Raw genomic sequence first — 23,952 nt, 5'->3', positions numbered from 1 at the left:
GCCTGTGTGGCATTCATTCATTCATTCATTCATCCATCCATCCATCCATCCATCCATCCATCCATCTGCTGTTTTCCTCCCCATATTCATCAGGCCAGCGTGGGGGCCGGGCTCTGCCGCTCGGCCCTCCCAACCTCGCTGACTCGGCCAGCAGTTAGCGGCCTCTGGTCTCCATGTCCTTCTTCCTGACTTTCGGGGAGAAGCGTGCCTCCTGCCCCATTACCCACCGGCAGAAGCCCGGGAGGGGCACCTGCTTTGTGCCACACTGCGTGGCTCTCGGGGCGCAGAAATGAAGGAGACCCTGCTGATGCCAATCGTCTCTTCAATTCCTCCGGATCCACCTTTCCCCTAAAAGTAGTACATTTGGTTTGAGTAGGTCTTGCTTCGGCACAGATGCACTCGTCTGCCTGCCTTAAAGAAGAGTCTGAAGTTAGAGCGCTGGGCAAGAGCCTGGCTGCCTTTTGCAGCCCTTCAGTTCTCACAGCTGTGCGTATGTTATGCCTCAAAGAACACGTGTCGGTTTAAGTTTGCTCTGCTGACCCTGTTTTACAGCTGAGGGGATTAAAGGATGTGACTTGCCTAAAGCCCTCACAGCTAACGGCTTAGACCAGTGGTTCTCAACCTTGGCTGCACATTAGAATCACCTGGGAATCTTTTTAAAATCCTGATTTCTGGGCCTCACTCATCCTCCGGAAATTCTGTTTCTTTGTTATGGGGCGGGGCCACAACTTTAGTAACAAAGAAACAGAATTTCCGGAGGATGAGTGAGGTCCAGAAATCAGGATTTTAAAAAGATTCCCAGGTGATTCTAATGTGCAGCCAAGGTTGAGAATCACTGAGTTAGAGAAAACCACCAGCTTATTACCTTTAGATGTTGCCTTACCAGCCCCAAGGAATGACCACCTCTCAGATTTAAAGTGGGGGGGGGGGAGGGAATGCAGAGCAAGCTTAAGGCCAGTGACTAGGCTGATATTAAATGAACATTTTTCCACTTGTTTCGTTATCTTAGGGAAACTGGGAAGCTGCCTCTGGTACTTAAATACAAGTCACTTCCCTGTTTCTAGGGAGAACTTAGGAGACAGAGGAAGCATATAAAGGGAATCAAGTTCAGTTGGTGTTGCCAAGCTCCTCAAACAGTTGAGCAGGGAAGTGGAGCTGGGACTGGAGTCAGGGGTTTTAGTTTACCTGCGAGGAGAGGGCACTTTTGGGTGCACTATCCTGCCCCACCCTGAAGCAGCTGTCATGGCTACATCCACAAGTGTGAGCATAAAACCCTCCGCTTCTGGGGTGGTGTTTGTTCTGCAGTGTGCTCTGCTGTCTACAGAGTTCCTTGGTGCCATTATTCATTCAGCGTCCATTTATTGACCACTAACATGTAGCCTGCCTTGTGCCAAAGATTACAACATGCTCCCCACTGCCCACACAGGCTAGAAGAGAAGCAGATTAGGTTCGTCTATTCATTTGTTCAGTCAATCTTTTTATTACCTTTTTTTGATATAATTCATACACCATGAAATCTACCCCTTTAACATGTATAATTCAGTGGTTTCTAATGTAGTCAGAAAGTTGTGCAGACATTGCTAATTCCAGAACATTTTTATCAAACCCCCTACAAAAAAAAACCCCACATCCAATAGCAGTCACTCCCCATTCCCTTCCATCCCCCAACCCTCGACAACCACTATCCACTTTCTGTCTCTGGGCATTTCATATAAATGGAATCATATATGTGGCTTTTGCGACTGGCTTCTTTCACTTAACACAATGTTTCCAAGGTTCGTCTGTGGTATATTAGTATGTATCAATACTCCATTCCTTTTTTTTTCCCCCTCGCCAAGGATATTTTTCCATTGATTTTTAGAGAGAGGGAAAGACAGGGAGAAATATTAGTGTGAAAGAAACACGTTGATTGGTTGCCTCCTACCAGGGCCAGGGCCAGGGAGGAGTCTGAAACCGAGGTACATGCCCTTGGCTGGAATTGACCATTCCATCCGCAGGCCAACACTGTATTTACAGAGCCAAACCCACTAGAGTTCCATTCCTCTTTATGGTCAAACTAGCGGCCTGGTGCATGAAATTCGTGCACTGGGGGGGGGGGTCCCCTGGCCCTTTTCACAGTCCGGGAGCCTTCAGGGGATGTGAACCTGGCTCAGGGCTTCTGACTGAGCAGCACTCCCCCTGTGGGAGCATACTGACCACCAGGGGACAGCTCCTGCATTGACCGTCTGACCCCTGGTGGTCAGTGCACATCATAGTGACTGGTTGTTCTACTGTTTGGTCAATTTGCATATAGCCTATTATATAAGATTATTATATAGGATAATATTCCATTGTATAGATATACCACTTTTGTTTATTCATCATTTGTTGGAAATTGGGTTGTTTTCACTTTTACCTATTATGAATAATGCTGCTAAAACATTCATGTGCAAGCTTTTTTGTAGGCATGTTTTCAGTTCTCTTGAGTGTAGAATTGCCAGGTAACTCTATTTAAATAATCTTTTTCCAAAGAAATATGTTTTTATTGATTCAGAGAGAAGGCGGGAGAGGGAGAAAGAGAACATCAACGATGAGGGAATCATTAATCTGCGGCCTCCTGCAGGCTCCTCTATGTTTAACTTTTTTAAAAAATATATTTTATTGATTTTTTTATAGAGAGGAAGGGAGAGAGATAGTCAGAAACATCGATGAGAGAGAAACATCGATCAGCCGCCTCCTGCCCATCCCCCACTAGGGATGTGCCCGCAACCCAGGTACATGCCCTTCACCAGAATCGAACCTGGGACCTTTCAGTACTCAGGACGGCGCTCTATCCACTGAGCCAAACCAGTTTCGGCTAACTTTTTTTTTTAAGAAACTTCCAAATTGTTTTCTAAAGTGGCTACACTATTGTGCATTCCCATCAGTGTATTAGAGTTTCAGTTTCTCCACTTCCTCACTGAATGGTTGTCTTTTTTATTATAGTCATTTTAGTGGGTTGAAAGTGCTATCTCATTGTGGTTTTGATTATTTGAATTTCCCTAATAACTAATTTGCTTGTTGATCATTTGTATATCCTCCCTGGAGAAATATCTATTCAAGTTCTTTGTCCATTTTTTTCTCCCCCCACTCCCCCCACTTTGTCCATTTTTTAATTGGGTTGCCTTTTTGAGTTGTGAGAATTCTTTATATATACTGGATGCTGATAAATGATTTGCAAATATAGGATGTCCCCAAAAATACATACACACTTTGAATAGTTATTCATTCCAATGGGTTAAATCTGAAAAGAAACATCAATTGAGCTATCAGAAAAAAAAGTGTGTATACACTTTTGGGGGACACCATGTATTTTCTCCCATTCTGTAGGTTGTCTTTTTACCTTTTTTTTGGTAACTTGATATTTTTAAAAATATTTTTAATTGATTTTAGAGAGAGGAGAAGGGAGAGGGAAGAGAGAAACATCAAGTGGTTGCCTTCTCCCTTGAGTATCCCAGGTACCTTAACTAGGACAGAACCCACAGTCAGGAATCGAACCAGTGACCTTGCGGTGCACAGGACAACACACAAACGACTGAGCCACACCCTTGGTCAGGGCTCTTTTCACTTTCTTGATAGTGTCCTATAAAGCACAAAAATTTTTAATTTTGATCAAGTTCAACTAATTTTTTTCTTTAGTTGCTTGTGCTTTTGGTGTCCTGAGAAACTATTGCTAAATCCAAAGTCACAAAGACTTTCACCTATGTTTTCTTCTAAGAATTTTATAGTTTTTAGTTCCTATGAATCTATATTCAGCTCATTGATCTATTTTTGAGTTCATTTTACATATGGTATAAGGATCTAATTTCATTCTTTTGCATGTGGCTATTCAGTTGTTCAAGCACCGCTTATTGAAAAGACTATTCTTCCCCTCTTGGAATTGCCTTGACAGTCTTTTTGAAAATCAATTGGGTTTCATTCAGTCAGTACTTATTGAGAATGTACTAAAGAACAGACACCGAGTAATCAATACTAGAGGAGTTTCATGTTTCCCTTATAAAATTTGCTGACAAGTAGAAAAGACAAAAGTTCAGTAGTTGTCACATAAACAGTTAATAAATTATTTTTGTGATGAGTGTGAAAGGGAACACACACTGCTGTGACCAGAGGCCAGGGAGCACAGAGGGAAGGCAAGGTTGGTGGCAGCTGGTGCAGAGTTCTGAATGGCATGTTATGAAATTTTGATACCATAGAGCAGAAGGAAGTCACTGAGAATTTTTAAGCAAGAGAATGACTTGATCAATTTGTGGTTAAACTACTCTAAGTGTTGTGTGAAAAATCGATCAGTAAGGAAAGAATGACTGTATAAAGAACTGCTAGGGGTTTATTGTAGTTCAGATGAAAAATGATGACAGCCTGGGCTTGCTTAGTGGGAGATGGAGAAAGGTAGATATAAGAACTATTTAGGTTATGGGATTTGGGGACTGATTGGATGTGAGGGATGAAAGAGATGTCAAGGGCTGCATTTCTGGATTGAGCAACTGGTTAATATTTACTGAGATGGGAATACTAGAACAGACGCATTTTCCCAGGGCTGGGGTGCTGATGACCATTAGTTGAGTGTGAACATTTTGACTTGTGATGACAGGTAAGGGACACTGAGTAGACAATGGAATATATAGGTCTGGAGCTCGGGAAGTTTGAGCTAAAGATACACATTTAGCAGTTTTTGGTTTAGAGGTGGTATCTGAAACCACGGGAGTGGAGGAGATTGTCAAGGGGAGGGTGTGGATGGAGTAGAGGAAGTGGACAATGATTGATCTCAGAGGCTGGTAGAAAATGCGCCAGAGAGGTAGGAGGAAAACCAGAGCGTAGTGTCATGGGAGCCGAGGGACATGTCAGCTGTACTGAATGTTGCTGAAAGTAGATGCAAGAATGTGATAAATGCCAAACTGTGTGTCCAAGGTCCACGAGCATCTGTGACAGAGGAGGGGGATTATATTTGGGGGTGGACAGTGGGGTTTTCAGGTGTTTCTCAGGAAATAGATACTTGAGTTGGTACGATGTCAGCGACTTATAAGTTAACCGACTGGAAACATCTCTGCTGCAGGCCGAGACGCATCCAGAGCGTTTGTGACTGGGGACTACTCTGAAGCAGGCCTTGTGGATGATGTATCTGACTTGTCATTTTCTGAGATGCTGACACTTCAAAATTGGCTATCGTTCTATGAGAAGAATTACGAATTTATTGGTAGGTATTCCACAGGCCATTTCCAAAGATTTCATTTCTTTTTCTTGCAATTTTTTAACGGACTAGAATTCTTTGGGGCTTGGACTCAAGGTTAAAATCTGAAAAATACCTATGGATTTTTCACCTTAAACTCTAGTTGGTAGTGTGGCAGTGAGTCCCAGAAGGAAATGGCTGGGGCACCTGGTCCCTCACTTTTAATCTTGGGAAAGTATTGCCTGCCCATTTGATTTGGCCTCTGTTGCCCCTAAGCAGTTGCCTGCACCACGCTTAACCAGCCAGCTCCAGGAGGGCAGCTTTCTTGTCTCACGGCGTTCCGGGCATCTGGTTTCAGCAGGCAGGAAGGTTTGAAGCCCAAGTTCATGTGCAGTTCTGACAGGTATCCTTTTGCTTTGTCCTCTAAGGAGAGAGACATTAACCTATGTCCATCCTTAATGAATTGTGTCCCGGGGGGGAGTTATGCCAATCAAACATGTGTTAAAGCCAGTTGTGTAGGGCACTGCCCTTGCTGCTGACTGGTGAGGCAGGATGGAATTCGCCTTTTAAATGGGAAGACACCTAGAGAAATGTTAGTCACAGAAACTGGGGTGGTTGGAGCCCCTTTTTCCCATCGACTGCAGCCCCAGCCTCTCACTGGCGCCCCACTTGGACCCAGCTGACTTCCTGAGGAACGTCAACGTCCTTTCACCTTTGGAACAGGTCTACATGGGAAGTTCCTCCTCCACCCCCAGGCCTCTGAGTGATGCTTCTGTCATTACTACTTGGGTTACCTTTTCTGAAAACCTTGCCATTTTTACCAACTCCTCAGCTCCCTACACATCCAACTTGCCAAGGCTTTTTTAGTGACTTCTAAGGTTTTGTTTTCATCCCCACCCTCCTCCATACCCACCACTGTTGGCCTTTGTCATCCCAACCTGTAGCACCCCTTCTCTGTTTTCACCCAGGCTGCCCCAGTTCATCCCTTAGACCACAGCATGTCTGCCACGGAAGGAACTGGCCTCTATCCATCTGCCCTTCCAAAGGCCTGGTTCTCCCTTTTCCCACGAGGTTGCTGAACCAAGGTTGAAACATTACTGGGTTAATAGGAAAAGAAAATTCAACACAAAAGAGTAAGGGTGGAGTCCCGTGAGTGGGCAAAGGATGCCAGACCGAATGTGTCATACTGGTGTTTGGTGAGATGAGTGAACTAGTCTTATTTGAAGAGTGTTAATGTATGTGAGGAGGGTGGGGGTCATATGGTTGGAAGTGCTTCAGAAGGGTTTTCGTTAAGTCGAGATATGTTTGAATATCTACTATGCATAAGCTCTGGTACTGGTCCTCGTGGGGACCAGGGATGAGCTGAGTGCAGTGCCTGCCTGTTAGCTCACTCTATAGGAGCGGGTTGTGTTGGGCTCTTACAGGGCATCAGAAACCCTCAGGACACATCCGAGGGTGAATGTGTATATATGGGTGCACAGTGAGGTGAAGACAACCAGAAAGCCATGTTGGCAGCCACATGGCCAGGCCTCCAGGGAAAATGAGATGTCTTTTGTTGTTTTCTGGATATAGCACTGGCTTAGAGACCCAGCCAATGGTGACCACCATTCTCATGAGGCAGCTACTACAACTCTCTCTATTGCCTCTACTACTACTGCTGCCCTCTCTTTGGGTCTCATGCTTAAAACCCACAAGATAGCCTGTCACCATGCATAGAGACCTTCAATAGGAGAAATTCTTTTTCTTTTTTTTTAAATATATTTTATTTTTTACAGAGAGGGAGGATAGAGAGTTAGAAACATTGATGAGAGAGAAACATCAATCAGCTGCCTCCTGTGGGACCCTTCAGTCTGCAGGCCGACACGCTATCTACTGAGCCAAACCGGTTAGGAGAATAGGAGAAATTCTTGCTCTATCCACTGAGCCAAACCGGTTAGGACAAAAGGAGAAATTCTTATGCCAGGCCAACTATAGACTGCAGGCCTGGGACTAGGGCCCTGTACCCTTCATTTAATCGAACAAGCATGTAAAATGAAAGCTCTGTACTAAGCTGTTTTGAGTGCTGGGGCTTCATGGTAGGAAGAGATAGATCATAAATAAGTAAGCAGATCAAGCAAGTCCAGATAGGACTGTGAATAAACTAAAAGGCTAATGCAGTGCAGGTTTGGGAGGGTGTGGCCCCTTTAGAGAAGACGGTCAGGGAGGCCTCTTAGAGGAGATGACAGATAAGCTGAGACCTGGAAGGCGGGAAGGAGCAGCCATGCTGAGATCGGGACAGAGCCTTTCAGGCTGAGGTCAAGGCAGCTAAACATGGTCAAGGACCAGGCAGGAGGCCAGTGGGCAGGAGCCGGCAGGAAATGAGGGAGGCACAGCTTGAGAAGAGGCTCAGAAGGCAAAGGGAAGCCAGATGCTTATAGAGTGTTGGAGGCTTTGGTAAGAAGTTTGTACTTTATCCGCGTATCTTAGGAAACCATTGCAGGGTTTAAACCTAGCATGAAGGTGACATGATAATCATTTTTTCAAATGCTCATCTAGCTGCTTTGTGGAGAAAGAATTTTGGGAAGGGATGAGCTGAGGGAGACACACCAGTTGGGAGGCTATTGTAATCCAGAGTTTGGATTAGGGTGGTAGTAGTAGAAATGAAAAAGGACAGAATTAGGGAGTCGCTAATGGATTGGACATGAGCACATGGAACATGCATTTGGGTGTGAAGGAAGGGGTATCAGAGAGACCCAAGGCTCCTAATCCAAATAACAAAAGCCAAAAGTAATACGAATACAACTGGAAAAGTCCGGATGGGGAGCTGAACCTGAGAGGAAGAACTGAATCATGGGAACACTCTATGTAAGTGGCTCTGGGATCTAAGTGCTCAGGGCCTGGAGAGGTTGGACAGACACAGCTGGGCAAGTATACACAGCTACCTCGTCCTCCTGGTCAAACCTTCTAGAAGTGCTTTCTGCTGCTTCTCTTGCCCTGTGATGGCCACTTATACTCAGGACTTGAAGATGAAAGTTCCTACCCCTGAGGAGACCTGAGCCCTTTGTAGCTTTAGCCTGCAGGCTCTCCGACCACTTGCTGGGTGCTGCCATAGCTTAGACCGTTACAAATTCTGGCATAGATTTTAAACTAAAACCAATTTCCACCCAATATGTCCATAGGACTGAGCAATAAGAGAACGGGAGAGAGGGGGGCAGCGCAGGGAAGAGAGCATGTGCGGGCTCAGAACCACTCACTAGTTTCATAGACACCCCCCTCCCCTGTCTCTCCTGTGAATAGGGGAAAAATGATTACTTTCTCATAGGGTTATGAGGATTAAGAAAATAGTAGTTATGTGCTAGCATAGCACTTGCCACTAAGTAATTGCTTAACCCCTTCCCCGGCAGAAATGTGTATACTCGTTTTCACAAAATGTTCTTTTTCAGTCGTCGACGAGTATACTAAGAAAATATGGTAAAAAAAATATGGTTTATAGGAAGACGAGTTACAAACTGTTTTCATAACCAGCATCAAAAATACTATATAGAACCAAAATAAAAAAATTAGTCTGAAAAAGAAACGTTTTTAACAAAAAAATTGTTGGGGAAGGGGTTAATAAGTAATTTATTTATAGTTATATATAAAATAATTCTTTAGCATAGCACTTGCCACTAAGTAATTGCTTAATAAGTAATTTATTTATAGTTATATATGATAAAATAATTCAATTTTGGGAAGAATTAAGCCACAAAAATGTTACACAGAAGGCCAGTTATTTGTCAGACATTTATTGATCACCACCCCCCCCCCCGCCCCGTTCTGACAGCAGCTCTCCTATCACTACAGGAAGGGTGATTGGAAGGTTCTATGGAAAGGATGGGCTCCCCACCTCAGCACTAACCCAGGTAGAAGCCATGATTGCCAAAGGCTTGGAGGCAGACAAACAGGAACTGAAAGAGAAGAAGAAGTTTCCACCATGTAACACGGAGTGGAGCTCAGCCAGGGGCAGCAGGTTCTGGTGTTCCCAAACGAGGTAAGCAGGCTTCCCTTCTGCTGCCTCTGCCCCTCCCAAACCCAACTCCTAGCTCATCCCGTGGTACAGGGAGGCTGTAAGTTGTTAACCCAGGGGAACTTTTTCAAAATCCATGTGCCCTGGGATAGTAATTCTCAACTTTGACTACATGTTAGAATCTTCTGGGCAATTTTAAAAAATTACCAATGGTGGGGCCTCACTGCAGGCAACTGGATGAGAATATTAGGATTGAGATCTGGCCATCTTTTTTTTTCTTCTTTCTTTTTTTAATTCCCCAAAGACCCTGCTGAAGAACCCCTGGCAGGGAATGAGAAGTCACAGCACTGTTTTCTTGCTTTGGCCTGTTCATCCATCCAGGGGCCTTTATTTCCTATTTGTCAGCACAAATCATTCCTGCCTTACGGAGGGATAAGGAGGTGAACATAACCACTTGCGTTGATGCCCTGAGGTGCCGTCTTAAGAACTGCAAATTCTGAGGAATTCCAGGAGGTACGCTAGATGAGAAGTCCTTGCCTGTAAGAATTGAAGTGAGCCAGATTAGAATAGATGCCACAGGGGATATTCCAGGTTGGTTTGGGGAAACTAGAGAAAAAAAATATTGTTTTCCTGCTTTAATGATCAGGCCAGCCTGGATTTAAATACAGTTCAGGTCCCTCAAATCTCCTTTAGCTCTGATAAGGGGACAAGGAGACAGAACTAGACAAACGCCCAGTCTCGAGGCCCTCAAAGTAAGAGCCCAGGTCACTGAGGGTCAGGGAGACCTGCTGTGGCTTCTGCAAGAACGGCCACTCGCCTTGAGTGCTCCGTTGTGTAGATCCACTCTCTTCTATGGGGAGAGGCACACCTCTTTGCTCTCCTTGAGGCTGATTCCTTGTGTCAAAGCCAGCAGCTTTCTCCAGGCCCAGCCACCGTGTATGTCACATGTTCCCTCCACCGTAATTCAGAGCAGCAGGAAGGAAAGCCCCTTCTCTCCAGCCACCAGTTTTGCAGAGGCAGCCCCTCCAGGGTTATCATGTCTCCAGAAAGAGGGGCCCTCGCTTTAGGGAGAGGAACTGGGACAAAGGTGGGCCTTGCGGGAACACAAGCCTGAATGCAGGTGGCTTCAGAGAGCACTGGTCCCGCATGGGAGGCGCCCTGAGGCTTGAGCGCATTTAGATGCTTGACTTTGCTCCCTTGGAGAACCTGCCTCCCCCTCCGTCCTCACAGCCTTGTCTGTCTTTGTGTAACGCCCTCTTACTTCCCTGAGTTGCTTAGGCTCTGCCTGCCCCACAAAGCTCTTCCAGACCAACTCCAAGGAACTTGGCCCCATCCCTGAGCTCCAGCCCAATGCATTGTTTTCCACGTGTGTATACCTCCCTGGAGACTGGGAGTAGCGAGTCCTGAGGAGGGACTGGGTGTGGAGCACGGGTCACGGCGATGGGATAGATGGTTAGAAGGAAGGAGGTGGCATTTCAGTGCCCTTCCCTGACGGCCTTGCTCTTGGGTAAGTTAACTGGGCAGCAGTTTCTCTGACAGCAAGTGATTCTGGTCCCAGGCACTTGAACCTACATGGGCATCAATTCCAAGAATCTCATTTTTCTCTGCAAGTCTTGTGAGTCCACGGGAGGCTGTACTCAGGACCCTAAGATGAGGTGGGTTCCCCCTTGCCCAGGACAGGAGGTTGCTCAGCTATGTTGGACCAGGTGACATCAAGGACTGCACCCGGGCAAGGGTCAGGAAATGGCCTCTCAGAGAAGGCTGACCACCAGGCCTTGTGTTGTTGCCTCAGTTGTCCACCTTACCCAAGTGCCCAAGACTCTAAGATCAAGGCACTAGGATGGAGTGGGAAGGGAAGAGAGAATCAGAGCCAGATCCTGCTTTTGAGCTCACAGGCCAATGGGAGAAAGCCTTTCACTGGTGTTGCCGCCAAAGCAGGGAGTGCTGCCTCCCAGGAAGGCACAGGGTGGGACGGGGCCAGGGAGCAGTGCCAGGAGGATGCCCTGGGCAGGGGAAGCTGACGAAAGTTAGGAGAGAGAACAAGGTTCAGGGGCTGAACACTGCAGACCTCCACCTTGGGAAAACGTCAAGATGGCTCACTGCTTCCTCCTCCCCGACCCCCAACCTCACCCCCACCCCCACCCCTGACAGACTCACTAGTTCATGCTTCTGAGTCCCTCTCCTTCTACCTTCAGTGGAGGCGTGAGCAGAGACTGGACTGGTGTCCCCAGGAAGCTGTACAAGCCAGGTGCCAAGGAGCCCCACTGTGTGTGTGTGAGAACAACCGGTCCCCCTAGTGACCCAGCACCGGACAACCCTACACACAGAGATCGTGGGGACTTGGACCACCCCAACTTGGAGGAATATACAGGCTGCCCACCCCTGGCCATTACATGCTCTTTCCCACTCTAAGCTGGTGCCCTACCTGTCGATAACCCATAGAGAAGCCTAATGAGCCCTGACTCATGTGCACTAGGATGACTCCTGACATCGAACAAGGGGGCCTGGAAGGACTCTGGCCTCGGCAAATGTGGCCCATGACCCTCACCAGCGGCTCGCCATTCTGGTGACCAAGGCCAGAGCTCGGCAACTCGCCTGGTACTGGTCAGCCCGTTTTTGCCACTGTTCCCTCAGATCTACTTGCCATCCTCCTTCAGAGCCCTCGAATGTTAATGAACACAAATATGACCAACTCAAAACTAACTGGACAGACAAGCAACGGGCTGTAAGCTCCAATCCTTCCCATGGACTCTCAGGCTGCCAGATCGGCTGCTGGCCTCATCAGGGGCACTGGCAAAGAGGACTACATCACTCTCTTACAACTCGGAAACAAGAGGAGACATCCAGAAAAGACCAAAAATGAATGAATGAATGAATGAATGAATAAATAAATAAAACATACTCTCTTCCATCCCCGATGGCTAAACTTGTTACCCCTGACTTTTATAACCTTTTTTCTTTCCTTTTTTGTTAATACTCAACCGAGGATATTTTTAAGGAGAGTAGATGAGAGAGGGAAAGAACGAAATATCATAACATCGATGTGAGAGAAACACATCGACTGGTTTCTGCATGAGCCCTGACTGGGAAGGAGCCTGCAACAAAGATACATGCCTTGACTGGAATCGAACCCAGGACCCTCTGGTCCACAGGCCGATGCTCTATCTACTGAGCCAAATCAGCTAGGGTTGTAACCTTCCTTATATATAAGTCTTCCCTAATTTACAACCAAAAGCTGCATTGAGTTGATATGAGCTGGGCCAATACAGTCAGAGGTGACATTAAAAAAGAGTAGACGAATTCTGGAAATTGGAAAAGCTTTTGCTTATATAGATGCAGCAAATCCAGATGCCTCTTTAAATTTAAAGCAAGGATATTGTTTCTATTTCAAAAACTTAAAATAAGGTGTGATGTGTTTTCAAAGGGAGAATTCTGCATTTTTGGCAAAAGGTAGTTTCAGAGCTCTAACAAGATAACGGGCTAGCACATCAGCGTTTGGGCAAGGCTGCAAATGCCAATACAAACAGCCTCAATTTGCCACTATCCGGGCTCGGAGCTCTTCCAGTGGGTTGTGTGCTGCGCCAGCACGGCCAGGTTTGGTGAGTCTAAGGGGGCGGTGAAGGATTAGGAAAAGACAGACGAGAAGAAAGCTGGGTCTGGGTGGGACACTGCCCTCTCTGATGGAGAGACAGCACCACGGCCTGCAAACAGAGTCTCTATTTTATAGGCAGTTTCCATGAGGCAAAGTAAGGGCGTGGTTACAACATTCTTGTGGGTTTCGAATCTACTCAATATCACTTAGCCACGTGGGACCACAGGTTCGGACCATAGGTTCAAGCTTACAACTATAGCCTTTGGCTATAATTGTGCTGGGACTTGCACGTGGCAAAGCCACGAGAGGATCGTGCCCTCATTAGTCCCAGGCTTGAACCTGTCCAAATGCTGTAGCCGCTCTCCACAGGTTGTGTCCAAGGTCACTGTAATCTACACTTGACATAGTTCATACCCATTACTCCTGGATTCTTCTGAGTAGACAGGGTCAAGGAGTGTTTCTACCTCCTAGATGAGACAATAAAGCCTGGTGCTATTAGGCATGGTTTCTCATCTGAGCCTTCACCTCCACTCCTTTCCCAACCCCCTCAACTCTTTTTTTAAAAAAATATGTTTAAATTGATTTGAGATGGAGAGATAGAAACATCGATGCGAAATTAAGATTGATAGTTGCCTCCTGCACGCCCCTTACGGGGGATTGAGTCCGAAACCTGGGCATGTGCCCTGACCAGGAATTGAACTAGTGACCTCTTGGTTCATGGGTCAACCACTGAGCCACATCAGCTGGATTCAACTGTTATTTTAAACATCCTCTATTCTTCCTTTCTTTCGTTTATAATTAATCTCACTAAATAGCTTTCCAGATTCACTGACTAGAACCTGGAGGCTGCCTCCCCTACAAGGGCAGTCTCATGGTTCACTGCCCTTGTGGCCACACCTGCTTCTTACACCGGACTCTGCTCTTGACTCATTTTCCCACCCCAGGATCTTCCTCACCTGCCCTTCCTGTACCTTTAACCTCTCCCTGCCTAAGGCCGGCAGAGCGCACTCTTCTGTGGCCCTTATCTGTTCCTGCCATAGATAAGCCTCTGAAAAAGCTGCAGGTACTCACTGTCTTCGCTCCTCGGCCCCCATTCGCCTGGCTCCTGCCCTTCCCTGATCAACAGCAGGTAACTTTAGTGTTGCTCCGTCCCATGGCCCCATTCCTTAAAAGCTGCCTCTCCATGAACCCCTTCCCACGAGCTCTTCTCACGCCTTGGATCTAGTCCAGATGCCGTTCCCGAGCAATTCTATAGGCACCTCAACTCCTCCTTTCTGGCATCCAGTCTTCATCTTCTCCCCCTGCCTCTCCCCACACCCTACATCCTCCACTCGCTGCATGTGCCCACAATGCCTTCCATCTGGAATGATACCTCTTCTCCGCTCAATTTGTCCCTCTTATCTCTTAAGAATTCAGCTCAAAAGCACTTCTTGGGAGCCTTCAAACCTTGGCCCACCAGTTGGATTTAGGTGCACCTGTTCCCACAACACAGTTCCCATGTGCTCACTTCTCAGATAACAAATCTGTTCTATAACCATGATTTCCTATCAGCCTCTCACTCTGAACTGCAGCCTGAGAACAGGGACCAAGGCTACTGGGTTCGGTACCCCTATAGCCACAGTTCCTGGAGCACGTGGTAGGTGTGCCATTAGCTCATTTTGGAGAGGAGGCAGCCAAGGTCCAAAAACTTCCTAAAGGCACAAAGTCGTGGAGCCGAGCCTCGGACTCAGGGTCCTGACTGTGCTGTTTTCACTCCCGCAGTTTGGCATGTCACTGCCCTCCCTGGAGCAGGAGCAGAGAGCTGAGGTTAAGACCTTCCTTGCTCTGCATCCCTTTCAGCCCCTGAGACATCTCAACTCCAAGCTAACTGGGAACTAGTCACTGCCACTGTGCTGGTTGTCCTTAAGTCATTCAACAAATATTTGCCAAACACCAGTGTGCCACGGAGTGGAGGATGGGAGGAAAGCCAGGTTCCTGGCCTCAAGGAGCTTAGAGTATGGTAGAAATAGAGGGATAGTGTGTGGGTGTGTGTGGGGGGGGGGGGGGGAGAATGGACCTTCAAAGGATTCCGCAAGAGCAGGTTGTCATTTTAATGGTCCGAAGGGCTTAGCCATGGGAGGTGGGTGGTTACTGGAAATGCCTCTCCCTTCTCTCTCCAGAGGTGGTCCCGGGCAAACTTAGGGAGGAGGAAGGAGTCCCTCAGATGAAAGCCACAGAAAGTTCAGCTCAGGCAATTAAGACCTGCTGGCAGAGGGAGATGGAGAAGAAAACGAATACACGTTGGGCAACTATGCTGGGCAGGAAACTTCATCTGTTCTCATTTAACCTCTAGGCCAGCCCAGAGAGGGCCTCATTTTATGGACCAGAAAAGGGGCATCCATCTGCCCCCACCTGCTAACAGTTACAGCAGTCATGGGGTGGCAGAGCCGAATGAGTATTTTACCAAGTCGCTCCCTCTGCCACTGGGCAGTGTTAAAGCACAGGTGGGGCAACTGCCCCCAACATGCTGAAGGAAATGTAATATCTGCCTTTGAATTGAGATTCCAGTTTTCTATAAACACAAAGCTAAGAGTGAAGAGCCCAGCCTTTTAAGGTCACAGCTTCGCCACTGCATGACCGTGCAGCAAAGGGAGCCGTATCAGACCATCACCCCATCCCTTGCTTGCTTACCTCTGGGACAAGCTGTGATCTGACAGGTCCTCGGACAGGCTGGGGCCTGTCTCTGTCCCGAGATCTGCAGTGTCCCTCAGAATCACCCTGGGCTGAACCCCCACCCTCGAGAGCACCTCTTACTGCCAGAGCCCCCAGATTCCTGCAAGTACGCAGCAGACACTGCTCCCACCAGCCCTCATTGCAGGGGACTCCCGGTGTGCACACCAGCTCTACTTGCCCAAGAGGAAGGACACTACTGATCACTTTCCTCCAGGCAGCCTGTAAGCTAAGAAGGACCTCGGTCACTTACCTTTTACAGGTCCAGACACCAAGGCACAGCACTTACGGCATTTGCCCAATATTGTCCGCGAACAATGAGAAAGCAGAACGAAAGCCAGTGCTCTGACCTGGCTGGGCAAAAATGGGGGAAAGTGGATGCGTACCTGGTTCCTGTTCGTATTCACATAATGACATAGTATGACCAGTGTTCACCTCAAGGGCGGCTAGTAGGGTTATTTGGGAGCACTTAACAGTTCCTATTAACTGTCAGAAAAGCCACCAGAGAATGAGGTATCTCACCACAGGTGGTCCAAAATGAGGATAAGCAAAATGGGAGACAGGTAAAGAAAGGGAGAACATTAATTCAAGGGAGTGCGAGGCCCTATTAGCTATTAGATTTGTACACTTCCTACAGGGTGCTGCAGGTCACTAGGTTTTAACATGCAAGACCTAACCCTTCCTTAGTATTCCATCAAACCAGTGTCAGTCCTCCCCTCAGCTCAGGACCAGCAGAAACCTCGCCACGCGTGGATCCTCTTGAGTTGCTGCTCCTCAGTAATGGAGCCAGGGGGAATTTCCAGTCCGTTGGAGAACGTCAGTGGGGTTGGGCGACAGAGGCTGCAGCTGTGACCACACACATTGCCATGGGCTGAAGCTGGACCAAGAGCACAGTAAATCCAGGCAGCTGGTCATTAGGCCTAAAATAGCTACTCTCTGACTGCCTCCAACAATGTGTTTCTGAAAAGTGCTAGAAATTCAGTTTCTTAGAGGGTAACTGTTAAAGAATTTATTCACATGTCAGGAATTTTAAAAATGTGTTTGTTTTTAATGCTTATTGGTACTTATGCATTAAAAGTAACTACAAGTGTCTTATTAAAGTTTCCACTTTAAATGCACAATTTTACCTCATTTTATTATAAGGAATTGTTACAGAAAATGCAAATATCAATATTTGAAAAATACATTCCATACACGGACTCCAAAGAAACAATGCTGATAAGCGCATGGTCTGATATGATGCCATCACCCCACACTGAACAGCACCCCAACAGCTTGAAAGCCAAGGTGATCGACCCAAATGTGTGGCTACAGTTTCTGCCCAGTTACTGCCCTCTCCCTTGGTAACAGCCAACTCTACACATCTGCCAAGAAAGGACAAGCCATTAAGTCAAGCAGTCTGCCAACTTGAGACTTCCTAGCTACAGAAAACCAATGTTGTCAATTGTAACAGGTTAATACGTTATTTATGCCACACAAAAAAGGAAACATACAGGCAAATGATCTTCCAAAAAATGTCTTTAAGGCATATATGATTACTTCTGGGAATTTAATAAGTGTTTAGTAATATCTTATCAAATGGTCAGCTCTTCACTAAATTTCTTCCATAAAAGGAGAACGTGGCTTCCAAACCTCTTTGGAAGTTGATTCCTCTCTGCCACCCCCTCTCCCCAGCTGGGAGTGGGAGTTTGCTGCGTCAGATTAGGAGGGGCTGGGCTTGCAGTGCCCAGATCTTCCGGGCTTGTCCTGAGAGAAGCAATCCCAGGTCCTGGAAGAAAGCTTGTTGCAGGAGCTCTTTCAGTTTCCACCTGTGAATGCCAAGTGGCTCTGTTGGTGGGAGTTACATTTAACTGCTTAGGCTGCCACTGGGGGATTACTTTGCCTTTCATGTCTAAACATTACGTAGTTCCACAGTGTTCTTTTTCTCCAGATTAAAGAAACCTACCTGGAGATCAAGGCTCTCTCTCCCCTCTCAAGACTTTCCCTCCACTTCATGCCTGTAGATAAGATTAGCACGATACAGTTCAATACAGCAGATGGAGACATGAGTTGGGAGTGGTGGGGATCCCACAAGCACGCTGAGTTCCATGCAGGGACCCCATTCAGGGAGAAGAGTGAGGAAGCTGAACAGGGCGGTCAGAAATGACTCAGGGCTCTGAGGTAGAGGACTAACAGTCACAGGGACCCCACTCTTAGAACATGGCAGGTGAACTGAGCAATCTAATCCAGCCTCGACTACATTGGTAATTGGGGTTGACAGTGCATAGGCAACAAACTCCAGATGGAACACACGTCCTAATACATCATTCAATGAGACACCACTAAAAACATAACTGAAAATTAAAAAGTCCTACGTGTAGGCACTTAAGTTTGTGCGAAATTTCTGTCTTAGAGGATCAGAGCAAGTTAGTTTAGGCATTGGATTCCTATATAGCACGGTTTGTACCATCATCTTTAAAAACAACTGTTAAGAACACACTGTATAATAAATCTGGTGATGAGCAAGAGGCAGTTAAAAAGCTAAGTCAGCAGAACAATGTTGACTGATGCAGCAAATTATACCTCAGTAAAGTTTATTCCTGTTCTACTCATTTACAATTGGCAACTTTCTAAATGAATAAAATTTAATTTTTGCTACTAGTATTTAAGTTACGAATTAAATTTAACAGGAACAGCCAGTGAGTTCTGTGGCCAAGTCTTGTCATCTTGGAGAACACAAAGGAGACTGAGAGGGGTCAAGTCCCAGCCAGGCAGTGAATGGGACAGGCCCACCAGGCAGCCGCCACTCAAGGGACCTGCAGAGCAGAGCCCAGTGACGGTTGGCATGGTCAGGGAGATGTCCTAGTCTGGGGAAGGGTGCTTTTCCTAGGCCTGCAAGACTCACAAAATGTCCCCCTGACCCACGGCTGCTCAGTACCATAGCTATCCCTAGACTCAACATATTCTAAACATGATTTTAAGTGCAATTAGAGGCAATATTGTTATTGAAATTGGTATGATAGGGCAGGGGAAGGACAGTCAGTCTCATCTCTGACTGAATTCCCGTCCTCCTTTCTCCACCATGAATGTTAAAACAAGTAAAAAGGACCAACCACCTCAATTCATACCTGGAGCATAACTATCTCACTTTACAATGAAAGAATCAAGCCAACTGCGCCCTACCTCCGTGTGGCCCTCTCAGGCCACAGAAAATGGAAACTGACCCCATGCCTCACATGGTCACATGTTTGCCAAGACTCGTTGTTTTTCTATAAAAATTCTATATGAAACATGTCACAGACTTTTAGTCCCCAACTCTTCTAATTTTTCTTTTAAACATTGTGCACAAGCTCATATTAACATAGAAAGCATATATATCTTATAAATCACAGAAATATTAAAAAAAAGTAGCACTGATTTATCTGCTCATTTACACACACATTTAAGTAATCGAATGTATAAATCTACAGCAACATAGAGGACATACCACTACCCAAAACAAACAAACAAGCAGGCTGTTGCAAAAAATATTTAGTCCCTTTACACATATATCCATACTTCATTAATGCAAAAAAGTGTAGTGGTTATTAAATGTCTGAAAAATCAGTATGTATGATTGAGATTGTTAATCTCTGAGTGTAACTGTAACACATATTGTTCATCTAAGAGTTGTCTTTTGTTTTTTTAGCAGTGGTAAATAAAGGTTTCTCTCTAAATGAGTACTTTTTAAAAAACTGGCCAAACCCTGAAAAGATGTTTAACACCTCAGGGTTAATACATGTAAAGCGGAGACTGAGGCCCAATAAGCTCTGGCCCAATTCAGCATCCAAGCCAGAGCCTTCCAAAACCAGGTAACACATGCCTGACCAGGGCCTTCAGCTGTGGGCTCCTATGGGGCATGGTGAGCTACACAGAACTGGGGCCTGGGACCCACAGCATTCACAGCGTAACCAGGGCAGTCTCAGCAAGAGGCACTCAGGTCGAGGAGGTGGGTCCTTCCACCTGAGGCTGGAGAGCCCCTTCTCATCCCCTGGCCTGTGTGACTCTTGCTCCAAAAGGTACTCTGCAGGAGTTTCCCTTTAAGACTTAGTGTGAGCAGAGGTCCAGTCAAAGCTGATCACTAGAATCACTGATGCATGGGTGTATTTTTTGAATATGGGTTTTAAAATTGGAATCACCAATAATGCAGCTATATAAAAAGTGCAGCACAATAAAAGTGCATTTCCTCCACCACTCCCTAGTGGCAGAGTTAGGACTCCACAGACAGGACACAGCAAGATGAGATAGGAGATGGCTGCTAGGAGGTGCCAAGCCCAAACTGCACTGCTGACACCCGAGTAGCATGAATACTGGTAAAGCTTTCAGCTGTTAAGGCCACGGTTTCTCAGCTCTCATTTTGAACCCTGTTTAGAAAGATTTCACCTTTTTAAAAAGGGGTAGCTCAGCATAAATACAGCTTAGCTTTAAAAAAAAAAAAGAAAAGAAAAAGACTTCAGGGCAAGAGGATCCTGTAATCTTTATGAAAACACTGTGCAGGAACGTCCAAAGCCACTTACCCCAGAGTAAGGCCAGCACTCCTGGAGCAGCTGACCGTGAGCCACCCAGCAGGAAGACCACGTGAGCGCTCTGAGATGGACACTAGGCTACCGGAAGGGAGAATGGTTCTCAAAGTGTTCTTGTATGCTGCTAGCAGAATGGGTCTACATCCTATCACATTTACCACTTAGGCTCATGGCCTGGTCCAATTAGTCAGACACCTAGTGAACTCGATCACAGTCACACGGACAATCATACAGAGTCACCTGAAATGGGATCTATCACACATGGTCCTTAATTGTTCGTTCCAGTCTATTGCCGCAGGGAGACGCTGGCCAGCTCCTGCTCTGGGGTCAGCCTGGTGAGCAGAGTAGCTGCTGGGAAGAGACTGGGGAGGTGGCCCGGGCCCTCCTGGGGGCTCACTAAGAGACCCCGCCCAGAGTCAGTACATCAAAGCAAATGTTGCAAACTCGCACAGGCTTGTTCAGATCAAACTTTATAATGGGAATCTCCTTGGTCGAACATTTATGGCAGAGAAGACGTCCGCAGTGGCGACTGTGGAAGCAAAGAAAGGAAGTGTGAGGGGGGTATTGAGGAGCAGGGGACAGCCACACTGCCAGCCAAATTCTACCAAAGCACGTATAACTTTCGTCCATGAAAACAAATTTCCATCCAATTGTTAAGTTACAGTGATTCTGGAGAAGGCTCTTTCTTTAACAATCAAGAGAGACTCGGCAACGAACAGCCAAAGAACCATCTTGTTGTCTTGGAAATAGCCCCTCATTCTTGGGAAGCACACCTTCCAGGAGGCAGTAACTTGGCTCAGCTCTGCTACAAGCAGAAAGCCTGGCAAAGGCGACACAGGCCGGGCAGGCTCCCTGGGACCTGGGAGCCCAGCACGCAGCAGGAAAGACAGCAGTCTGAGTTCCTTGCCCTCCCTGTATCAATACAGGGATGCAGTCCTGCCCTCACATCCCTCCTTTGGGTCAAGTTTTGCCCAGGAGAGTGCAGGGCCCTGGCCAGGTCATGGCTTATGGAAAAAGGCAGAAGCAGTGACAACAGCAGGCGTCCCCTCCTCTCTGGCCAGGGTCTCACCAGTGGTGTTTGCGAGTCGTGACTCCGAACTTGGCAGTGCACTCGTAGCAGTTGGAGCCGTCACACCAGGGCGGCTCCTTGGACAGCATATCTGTAACACAGGCAGGAGATGCTCCTGTCAGACAGCAACTGTGCCAGGCAAGATGCGGAGCTCCAGAAGGAGCAGGGAAACAGTAAACAACGCGCTGCCAAGTGACCGAGGGACGAAGGAGCCACACACTTGAACTAGGTCAGGGAGCCTTCACAGAGGAGAATATGGAGACCCAGCACCACCAGGCAGGCTGGGGAGAAGGAAACGGTATCCAGGGAGCGAAACTGCAGTGTTTGTGGGGAAATGCATGGCTGGAGTATAAGGCACAGTGAGGAGAGAGCAGAGACCACAGCTAGAAACACTGGCAGGGACCACATGGTAAGGGGAACAGGGAGGAGGAGACCAAGATAAGAGACACTGAGTGCGAAGGATCTGTAGGGTTGGTGAATGAACAGCAGCAGGGAGTGAGGGGGGGGCAGGGAGCAGGAAGGAGACAGATGAGGGGTTTGATCTTGAGTTTGCAGAGGCTGTGGAGCATTTGGGTTGGGGGTTATCAGTGTAGATAACAGCAACAATCATGAGTACTCATTTAGTGATCACTAGTTGTACGCCAGGCTCTGCCTGAGTACTTTGTACACAGTAGACTGAGTGCCCAGGGAGGAGGCAGCACACAAATCACTCATTATCAAGCACCTCTACACGCCAGCACTGCATTAGGCTCCTATTCTGAGCTTTTAAAAGGCCAACCAAATGCATGCAAACAGTAGACCAGGCATCACAGAAACACAGCTTTAGCACTGGCTCTGCTACACATCAGCTTTGTGACCTTGGGTAAATCACTTACATCAAAATCGATAGCTAATAAACATTTCTTAAAATATATATATATAGTTAATTTCAGAGAGGAAGGGAAAGTGGGGGAGAGAGAAATATCAATGATGAGAAAGAATCATTGATCAGTTGCCTCCTGCATGCCCCCTACTGGGAATCGAGCCAGCAACCCGGGCGTGTGCCCTGACCAGGAATCAAACCCCAACCTCCTGGTTCATAGGTCGCTGCTCAACCACTGAAGCATTCTGATTCTCTCTGCCTCGTCAATGGGGAGAACAAGTATTAAAGAATCAAGAGTGAAGAGCTCCTCTTCACAGAAGGTAACAGAAACAGAGAATGGAGAGTGAGTGGGGCTAAAGCAGAAGCTACTCTGAAGGAGGCAGAGTCTGAATCAGCCGAAGGTGCTGATGAGCAGCCAGGACCCATGGAAGGGGGACCTGCCTGGAGCTTAGGGAGCTCTAGTAGCAGCAAGGGGAGTGGGAAACCAACAGGGGCCCCAAGGCAAGCACTGAAAGAGACTAATGGTGGCCCTCCCCCCGTGGCCTGAAGGCCCTTAATGGCATGCACACAAAAAGTCCTGCACAGTGCCCGGAAAACAGCTTGTTCAGGAACCAGTCGTTAGGAACGCACAGTTCCCCAATACGTCTAGAGCAGGGGTGGGCAAACTTTTTGACTCGAGGGCCACAATGGGTTCTTAAGCTGGACCGGAGGGCTGGAACAAAAGCATGGATGGAGTGTTTGTGTGAAATAATACATGTTAACACTGCTGCTGGTGAAGGAGCGGAAGGGAGAGCAAGAGAACCCTCCGCTCTTTTGGCTCCGCAGGCCGGATAGAACAGCCGAACGGGCCGAATCCGGCCCGCAGGCCGTAGTTTGCCCACAGCTGGTCTAGAGTCTCAGCACTGCACTGTGCTCGCAGGGCAAGGGCGGGAAGTAGGCCACTCACCTAACAGTCTGAACAGGAGTTGCTTGGTGGCAACCTGGTAGTTGAAAATGTTGACTCCTTGGTTATTATTCACCCCGAGGCGAGCCCCGGATCGGACGATGGCTCGGCACAAGTTGGCATTCCCCTTCATGTATGCTAGCAGCAGCACTGGAAAACAAACACAGTAGGGCTACTTCCCAAAGGGCTGGCAGAGGGCAGCTGAGGGAGGACAGCCCCATTGGGACAGAGGAGGCCTGCGGCTAGTAAGACCCTCACCGAGGACCCGGCCCTGAGCCAGGTGACGCCAGCGCAGCTCCAGCTCCAGGGACACCCCCTTGCCCATTCGGAGCTTCGGCTGCGGGAACTAAAGGGGGACAGACACTGATGGAAAAGCACACACTGTCTCCGCCGCCTTCCCCTGGCATGAAACACCAAGAGGACAAAGCTCTTTCACACAATGTAACTGAATCTAAAGATCCGTGAGGCAGGCACACAGGCAGAAAAACGTCCGTGTGGGGAACATATTCCAGAAAGTTCTTCCACCCCCGGAGCCCTGCTTCGGTGCAGGTGCAGGCCCAGTGGAACCAGGCTCTGGCCGGGCCTTCCTGCTGGCCCTTTTTACTAACAATTACAGCTAATTGTAGCTCCCCTTCGCTTACCTTTCCAGACACTTAAATTCTTTCACTTAATTCTCTCAATAATCCAGTAAGGTAAGGGTTTTTATCTGAAGTGAAGAAATGGGCATAGAGAACTTGCAAAGTTTACCCAGAATTGCCTGCTGGAATATGACAGCGAGGTATCTGTAGCCAGGTCTGCTGTGTATTTCAGTGCCTGCCTGCCTGTTTCCTGCTCCTGGAAGATGGTGCTCCCCGGAGCAGGTGCTGGGCCCAGCAGCTCACTCCCAGGGCCAGCTCCTCGGAAGCTCAGGCTCATCACTGCCGGCTTAAAATCCACGCTGTGGATAAAGGCCAAGAACTCTCTCCCCAGGGCCAGGGACTGGTGACAAGATATTTGGTCCCGTGCTAAGGTTCAGGACACCCCTGGTGATGCATCATGCCAACGCCATGGAAGCGCTGTCTGGCCTGAG

The 23,952-nt window shown here is 47.5% G+C and overlaps 2 protein-coding genes across 4 annotated transcripts in view; one reads left to right on the top strand and one right to left on the bottom strand.

Moving 5' to 3' along the window:
- The first annotated feature begins 5,063 nt into the window (after positions 1-5,063).
- On the top strand, positions 5,064-12,100 carry LOC102752941 (neuferricin). The gene is made up of 3 exons (XM_006761479.2): positions 5,064-5,209; positions 9,005-9,191; positions 11,363-12,100. The coding sequence occupies exons 1-3, from the start codon at positions 5,155-5,157 to the stop codon at positions 11,577-11,579; spliced, it is 459 nt and encodes a 152-aa protein (XP_006761542.1). The 5' UTR covers positions 5,064-5,154; the 3' UTR covers positions 11,580-12,100.
- A 4,476-nt stretch (positions 12,101-16,576) lies between these two features.
- Positions 16,577-23,952, bottom strand: part of ANKFY1 (ankyrin repeat and FYVE domain containing 1) — a 71,713-nt gene continuing 64,337 nt past the window's right edge. For all 3 annotated transcript variants that reach the window (XM_006761480.2, XM_015562447.1, XM_006761481.2), the window contains 3 exons: positions 22,887-23,033; positions 21,079-21,169; positions 16,577-20,538 (listed from right to left, as the gene is read on the bottom strand). In XM_006761480.2, coding sequence (XP_006761543.1) covers positions 20,406-20,538; positions 21,079-21,169; positions 22,887-23,033 — 371 coding nt within the window. In that variant the 3' untranslated portion in view covers positions 16,577-20,405. The remainder of the gene's footprint in view (positions 20,539-21,078; positions 21,170-22,886; positions 23,034-23,952) is intronic.

Source organism: Myotis davidii, unplaced genomic scaffold (assembly GCF_000327345.1).
Source record: "Myotis davidii unplaced genomic scaffold, ASM32734v1 scaffold638, whole genome shotgun sequence".
NCBI lineage: Eukaryota > Metazoa > Chordata > Mammalia > Chiroptera > Vespertilionidae > Myotis > Myotis davidii.
The sequence above is the reverse complement of the archived record's forward strand: the minus strand, read 5'-3'. Positions and strand labels throughout refer to the sequence as shown.

What these genes read in the sequence shown, in the direction of transcription:
- LOC102752941 (XM_006761479.2), top strand. Translation starts at nt 5,155, where the DNA reads ATGCTGACACTTCAAAATTGGCTATCGTTCTATGAGAAGAATTACGAA. An exon ending in GAAGAATTACGAATTTATTG is followed by an intron (nt 5,210 to 9,004) that starts GTAGGTATTCCA and finishes CTATCACTACAG; the next exon opens with GAAGGGTGATTGGAAGGTTC. An exon ending in TTCTGGTGTTCCCAAACGAG is followed by an intron (nt 9,192 to 11,362) that starts GTAAGCAGGCTT and finishes TTCTACCTTCAG; the next exon opens with TGGAGGCGTGAGCAGAGACT.